This window comes from Lathyrus oleraceus, chromosome 1 (assembly GCF_024323335.1).
Source record: "Lathyrus oleraceus cultivar Zhongwan6 chromosome 1, CAAS_Psat_ZW6_1.0, whole genome shotgun sequence".
In the NCBI taxonomy this organism is placed as follows: Eukaryota; Viridiplantae; Streptophyta; class Magnoliopsida; order Fabales; family Fabaceae; genus Lathyrus; species Lathyrus oleraceus.
The window spans coordinates 451,100,814-451,108,762 of NC_066579.1; the positions used below are offsets into that span (position 1 = coordinate 451,100,814).

The following is a 7,949-nucleotide window of genomic DNA, read 5'->3' on the forward strand; positions in this document are numbered from 1 at the left end:
CGGGTTGAACTTTTGAACCTAAATGGAGATATGACCACACAATCCCCAAACCAAAGCTCTTCATAGGGTTTAGATTAAAACTCAAATAAATAATCCCTAAATAGATGAATCATTCAAATAAGGTATACAAAAACTCCCTTGGTGAATTTATCATACTACCCTTCCAGAATTACAAATTCCTTACTTAGAAAACGACTTTCTTAAAAGCGCTACGACTAATTTTAGTAAGAGAAAGTAAAGAAAAAATATTTTACAAAGAGTGATTATGAGGTATGAAATCTCACGTTTATGAATGTGAAAATATGTGGGAAGAGGCCTCTATTTAAAGGCTGAAGGATGAAACAAAAATGAAAAATTTCAGGGCCAGAATTGATGAGTCAATCAGTTGGCATCATGCACCTATCGATTGGTTGGCCTAAACTAATCGATTAAAAAGGTGAAAAAGGAAAGAAAATATATTTAGTCTTTACCATTCATTAATATTTTTTCCTAATAGTTAAGGTCATATTTTTTGCATTAACCCAAATGATTGGGTGAAGTGCCAACCGATTGACAAGAACAAAAACTTCCCCATAACTTTTCTAACAGTTCTCAAATCATCTGTCACGACTTCAAGACATTTTTAGAAATATTTATTGAGAAAAATAGGTTTAAAATTTTGGTTATCTGTGCGTATGTGTGTGCGTGTGTGATTAACTGTATAACTTTATAATAAAGGTTTTATACTTTTATATTGTTATTCATTCAGACGCGTCAGGGTAAGCTTTCACACACTTCAAGTCTTGTAGAAACTTGCATGAACTTTAATTTCAAATGAAGCTTGAGTTATATTCCTTTTAGGTTCCATCTTCATAGACAAGTTCATCAACCTCTATTAATCTGCTTGCATCTTTAACCGCTTTATAAATTACTTTAGTTGTTGTCATCAAGAACTAGTTGTCATCATCAAAAGCATGTTCGCCTTCAGTTGATCTTCCTAGATAAATAACCTACAAAACAAGCTTCCATTGATAACATACGAAGGAAATAGACTCTATGAACGCTTCAAGTTGTTTACACATGACACTCAAGTGTTAAAGTTCTCAGGGATCATAATGAGGATACATCTGAAATGACGTTTGAGGTATTGGGCATTAAAGGTATGAATTTCCAAGAAACTCGAACTCTTACTTTTGTTCCTCCATGATATATGAAAGATTGATCGACATTTAAGGCTAATATTATAAACCCTTGCTTTGCCACATAAATACACAAAAACACAAAAAACAATCTCAATCACAATAACATATAACATTCAAAACTTTTCTAAGTCACAATAATTAAACAACAACAACAACAACAATAACAATAATCTCAACTCAACAAAAGAGCAACATTACAACATTCAATCTTAATAACAACAACAACATCAACAATAAACCTATTACTTATCTCACAAAAACAACAACTTATAACATTGAATCTCAATCTAAACGACGACGACAACAACAACATTAAGCCTCTAGGATTTATGGTATTAACAACAATAATGACAATATTATTGTAACATAATTAGTAGAAATATTTCACGTACCGGAAATGTGAAGAATGAGTCAAAGAAATGAATTTCGTGTACCCTTCTTGTGATTTTCGTGTTTCCTTTCCTTGCATCGTACAAGTTAGATAAGATATGATGAAGGTTAGTGAAGAAATGATTCTTCAAATGTTTATGGAGATGAGTTTTTGCTAGGGCATTGAACTGCTATGAAGAAAAATAAGCCACGACTTTATTTATGTGTTTTGTTTTAATTTAAAAGGAGAAACTTCTCACCAAGGCTACTATTAAATATCATGGGGAAATGTTATATCTTTTAGTTTAAAATAAAATAAAAAGATAGAAAGAACTTTTAACATAGTTACTATTATCAATCTTGGAGAAAAGTTATTCATATTTCTCTATAAAAGTTCTACAGCTTCATTTACCTCTAAATGTATATTTTATTGTTGTGCTAAAAGCAAAGAAACGCCATAGTTTAGAACAATGTTGTTGAATAGCATGGGCGGTTCTTAACATTGGAGTTAATTTACTCCAATCTTGGCAAGCTGCAAAGAAACTAAAACATGATCACTCTCACTCTCCTCATGTAAGATTTTGTGTTGTGTCGAGCAAGTTGCCGACAAGTAAAATCAAATGTAGTATCATTGCATCTTTTTTCTCTATTCAAAATAGAGTAGGAATTGGTATTTTCATCAGAGAATGTCATGGCGTTCTCCGTTAGCAAAAACCAAATGGATCATTCTAATATGTAATGTTTGTGTGGGTTAAGAAGTTCTTTAGCTACTTTCGACTCAAAGTTGGGTACATAGTCTTAATATAAATTATGATAATTTTGAATTGAATACTAAAATTTTATTTATTTGTATAAATAACTAATGAATATGATAAGTTTTCTATTTGAAACATATAGTTAAAAAGTTTAACATTGTATATGTATTAGGTATAAAAATACATTCAACATAGTTATCAACTTGATTTTGTGTGTATATTGTATAAAAATACACTAAACATCATTGTCAATAAACCTAAAATGGCATCATTATATAGTATAGAACAACATTTGTGTGGGCAAAATATCATTTATATCTCAAAAATAGAATTTCTTAAGAAATACTTGAGGATGGCCAAGTTCAAAAACACATATACGAAAGTCTCTCTTTTTTCTTTTTTTGCTAGTGATACTCTTCTTTTCGTGACTCCCATGAAAAGAATCTAGGAAAAGGAAAGACAAGAATAAAGTAAAATGTATAGACAAATTAAAGCACCTTTCACCCGAAAGATCACACATACTATTTGCTGTCAAACTTTATTCATATTCTTTCATAGCAAGTGCTTAAGAATTCACTGTTAAATAATAGTCTAGAACCATCAACATTGTATACCTCTTTATTTCACAAACCATTATCAAGGAAGCATCATGGCCAAAAACTATGGCTTCCTTATTTGCATACTTGTCATGGTGATGGATATTATTGCAGGCATACTAGGAATTCAAGCAGAAACAGCTCAAAACAAGGTACTTTGTCTCTACGTCTGTGACACTACCACGCACGCGTCTCAGAAGCCATTCTTTATTAATTAGTTTTGGGATATGAAAACAGGAGAAACCAATGAAGATATGGCTATTTGATTGTAGATATCCTAGCCATCAAGCATTTAAACTAGGAGTTGCAGCTATTATTCTCTTGCTTCTTGCTCACGCAATTGCTAACTTACTTGGAGGTTGCATTTGTATTTGGTCTAGAGATCAATACAGATCAGCTACAGCTAATAGGCAATTGGCAGTGGCTTTTCAAATCTTCTCTTGGTAAATCATGTTATTTATAACTTTCCCTTGGATTCAAATTGGAAGTTGAAACATTATGTTAGATGTAATCTTCTGATGAGTCTTCTTCTTAAATATCAACTGTTGTTTAAGATTTTTGTACAAAGATTGATGAATACAATAATGTTGTCATAAAACATTATACTTTTACTAAATGTTGAATGTTTGTGTTGTTTACAGGATTGTGTTAGCAGTTGCATTCTCTATGCTGATTATAGGCACATTAGCAAACGCAAGGTCAAGAAAATATTGTGGAATATTTAATCACAGGTTTCTATTCATAGGTGGCATTTTGTGTTTCATACATGGATTGTTCACTCTTCCTTATTATGTTTCTATCACCGCCATGAGAAGGGAAGAAAAGAGGCAACAGACACTGGGACCCGCCGTAATACGCACTTAATTTAATCATCACATTTTCGCCAAAACGTTGGTAATTGCTACTTATCAAATGTACACTTTTTTTTCCAATTAAATTTATTTAACCAAGAGTTAAGTTTTTTATTATTGTTAAAACTATACTCATTTTATTCGCTATTCGTTTTAATATGTGATATATGTACAACTAAGGAAGTGTTTAGATTGGTTGTGGATAAAATTAATTTCGAAAAAATTAAATTTGATAAAATTGAATTTAATATAATTGATTTATGTTTGAATATAATAATATAGAAATAGTTGTTATCAATTAATGTTGTTTGAATACTTTATCAAAATTGATTTTGAATGTATAATTAATAAAATAATAATAAATTTTAATACAAATAAAAAAAGAAATAATTAAAGAAAATTAAAGAGGGTAAAAAAGGAAAATCAAAAGGAGTTGTAACAAATAAAACATAATAAATATATAATTGATTATACTAAACTCAAAAGTTAAAAATTGTAGCTTTTAAGAAAATTGTTTTTGAAAGAGGATAATTGATTTTAGAAAAATATCAAATAAAAAAAAATCAGTTTTCAAATTGAAGTGAACTAGACATGCTTTTGGGCTGTAGAAATCAATCCAAATATGTAGTAAGAAATAACTAAAACACTTTTCACTTTTTTCAATTATAAATGTTTAAACGAATTTTAAAAAGTTTAGTGTTAAAGATTAGGCTATTATCTAAAAAGTATATATAAAAAATTAGAGGAAACCTAAAAAACCATAAAAATGTATATCACTTTAATTGATTGATTGTGTTAAGAATCTCAATCATCTTAGAATTTGGGACAGATCAAATTCAGTCTTACAAAATCGGTTTTTAAAGTGAACACATTGAATTTGTTGTCCGGATATACACATCTCGATCACTATTATAAGCAAGTTTGACTTTGTTTGATACATTTGACTTTTTTGGTTAGTGACTCGAGAGCGGAAAAACGATAACAGACATGTAAAACTTATTTGATTGATTGTGTTAAGTGTCCAAACCATCTTAGAATTTTGGTAGAATATAACTCAATCTTACAAAACTGATAGTAATAAGGTGAAAAATTTTAACTTGATGCATGAATATAAATGGTGGATAACTCGATAGTGAAAACCCAATAGCAGATGATTCAACATATCTTTAATCAGACTTTGATACCACCTTAGATTTTTAAAAGAGTTTAACTTAATCTTTTGGTTTGTAATGTGAGGATTGTCTCCACTTATAAATAGATATACACTTCATATATTGTCTTATGTTATGTGAGACTTTTAAAATACTTCCTTACGCCCAACACTATTGACCCTAAGAATTAGCTATAAAGGGTGAGTGTTGCAATAGTGAAAACTTAGTAACAGATAATCTAACGGATTTTAAATAAAACTTTAATATTATCTTAGAATTTGGGTGAGACATAATTCAATCTTATAAAATTAGCTTGTAATGTATTACGGTAGTTGTCCATAAATAATTCATGATAATTATGTAGCAAACATTTTTTAGCAATTCCTCTACGAGGTCGTCGCAACCATATTTGAATTCGGGAGTCGATTACATAAGGGAAAAGTATTAGTATCCCTCACATCTATTGTACTCAACGGGAACCTTTTAGTTAAACGTGTGATTGAATGTTAGCTTATGTTAATTGTTCTCCGAATTATGAAAGATGTAAAAGAAAAGAAAAGGGATGCAGAAAAGTTTTTTATTAATGTGTTAGATGAGATTGTCGGTCTCGCTCCCACGTATCCTCTGGTACAATGAGGAACTAAAGGATTCGTAGTTCTGGATAGAAAATATTTCTTTGTTGGTCGATTTTAGCGAAAACTATTTTTGTCTCAATCGATGGAACAATATTGCTTGCTATCCATAACAAGTAGAGAAGTGAATGTTTACTTCATGGAAAAATGGATTTACAAATCAATATTTGTGAGAAACATCGCTAGCTTACTCACACATATAAGTGGACGAAGCGTTGTCTTGCATCGTCTCGAGACAAAATACCTTTCATTTGAAAAAGAGTTTGAACGATCGCACGGCGGCGAGAAAAAGATTTTGATGTGTTTCGATATGTTTTAGACTTGAAAGACGAGTATTCATGACTTAAAAGCGATTATCACTTGGGTCTAATACTCAGGACTATGACTGGAGCTTTCATCCATGTAGTCTTTTTCTTTCAATTTGTTTGCGAAAATGTTTGAGTATTTACAAGTGTTTTAAATGAAAGACGAACACTTGAGCTTGTAACCAATTACTAATTGGGCTTAGCGTTCGGGACTATGAATGGACATTTCACCCTGGTAGTCTTTTTCTTTCCGTTTTATTGCGAAAAAGGAGACGTATTCGAGTTTTAGTGAAAGACGAGGTATTTATGACTTACAAGCAATTACTACTTAGGTCTAATACTCAGGACTATGACTGGACCTTTCACCCAGGTAGTCTTTTTATTCCATTCTTGTTTGAAATGATCAAAGTATAAATTAATCATTTTGAATTTAATTACGAAAAGAAACTCGATGTTGATCGAGGTTTTATTTGCGTTGAGGGATGAATTTCATTATGAAAATGGTTTTGAATTGATTTTATGTGCTTATTAAATAAAAGGGCTTGGTGTTGACCAATATGATTTTTTTTCAAAGAATTGATTTTATTTGTGAAGGTTAATAGATGTTAAGCGATTGATTTGGGTTTAGAAATGTTTTGGTATGATTTAAAAAAATGTACTTGATGTTGATCAAACAACTTTGATTTTAGTATTTTTGAAAGATTAGTTTTAAGGGTCATTTTAACTTTTTGAATTCACAATTATGCATAAACTTAAAAATACAATAAAAGAAACTAAAAAACAAAGTCATAAAAAAGAGATAAAAGAAATAATAAAAGTGAAAGGGCACACTATCAATACAATAGGTAAAAGAATTAAAAAAATGGCATAATTAGTCCATAGGTCCGATAAGTTAATTTTAAGTTTCGCTTTAGTCGCTTAATAAAACTTCGTTACAGTTTGCTCCCGTAGTATTAGTTTTGTTAACGATGTTGGCCCCTTTCGTTAGTTTAGCTGTGAAAACGTTAGTTTTTGTCAATGTTACGTGCCAACTGTTTAATGACTCATCAAAATTATTTAAAAAACTATTATTTAAGGTTGTCTGCATTAGAGTCTAGGTTATGTTAAACATTCTTGTGTTTATTGTCTTCCTCAATCCCATCGTGTAAAAATTAAACCTCCTCTTGTGTTTACTTTGTTCCTCAATCCCATCATGAAAAAAAACTCTTGCGCTTACCTTCTTCCTCAATTTGTTTCCAGGTTTTAAACTTCATCTTCTCCAATGTCGAAGTTGTCAAGCATTGCTTCTATTGGAACAATTGGGTCGGTAATCCGTAGAAGCAAGATGAGGGAGTGTTTTTGCGAAAAAGAAAGTGTCATTCGTACTGTGGGTGACAAAAACAATGTAAATTTTGGGGGGAAATTTGGGGGTTGTAGAAATTACAGAAATCATATGCATAAGGGATGCAATTATTTCAAATGGTTAGATGACGATATTATTGATGAAAGGGATCTGAAGATTCAAAGGAAAAAGAAGAAAGTGTACAAATTGAAGAATGAAATCAGTCAGACTAGAGGATTGTTGAAAGTGTCCATTATGGTTGGAATATTGAGCTTAGTGTTGAACGTTGTATTTGTACCAATGTATTTTTAGGTTTGGATTTTATCAATCTATGAAATCACTGTCTTTTATGTGTATCGTCATGAAATGTATCTCTGAGTAATATGTTTATGAATGAAAAGAAATTGTCATGATGTTGTTAGTGAAATGTTATTTTTGTTTCCAATGAACATTTCAGAACCAATGTGATTTTGTGTAATGAGTTTATGAATTAAATGAATTTGTCATTATGTTATTAGTGACAATGTCGACATAACCATAATTTTGTTGACAGAACATAAGGTTGCATTATAAGCCATTACAAATAAGCATCTCAGAGCATATCAGAACATAATCATAAGTGATAACAATGTTGACAGATACATAATTTTGTAATTTTGTTTCTAATGAACACCTATGTGATCCATATAACCATAATTCATAACCAAAGGTTTCTTTATAAATCATAACATAAGATTGCATTAGAAGTCATTACAAAAGTGGCATTATAAGCCATAAGTCAGAAAAAT

The 7,949-nt window shown here is 30.5% G+C and overlaps 1 protein-coding gene across 2 annotated transcripts; it reads left to right on the top strand.

Moving 5' to 3' along the window:
- Positions 1-2,858: 2,858 nt before the first annotated feature.
- Positions 2,859-7,423, top strand: LOC127083228 (protein DESIGUAL 2). Of its 2 annotated transcripts, XM_051023526.1 has the most exons (4): positions 2,859-3,053; positions 3,139-3,344; positions 3,543-3,795; positions 7,080-7,423. In XM_051023526.1, the coding sequence occupies exons 1-3, from the start codon at positions 2,955-2,957 to the stop codon at positions 3,763-3,765; spliced, it is 528 nt and encodes a 175-aa protein (XP_050879483.1). In that variant the 5' UTR covers positions 2,859-2,954; the 3' UTR covers positions 3,766-3,795; positions 7,080-7,423. The 2 variants fall into 2 exon arrangements, with proteins under 2 accessions (XP_050879483.1, XP_050879475.1); XM_051023518.1 differs by lacking the exon at positions 7,080-7,423 and having other exon boundaries at positions 3,543-3,995.
- The last annotated feature ends 526 nt before the right edge of the window (positions 7,424-7,949 follow it).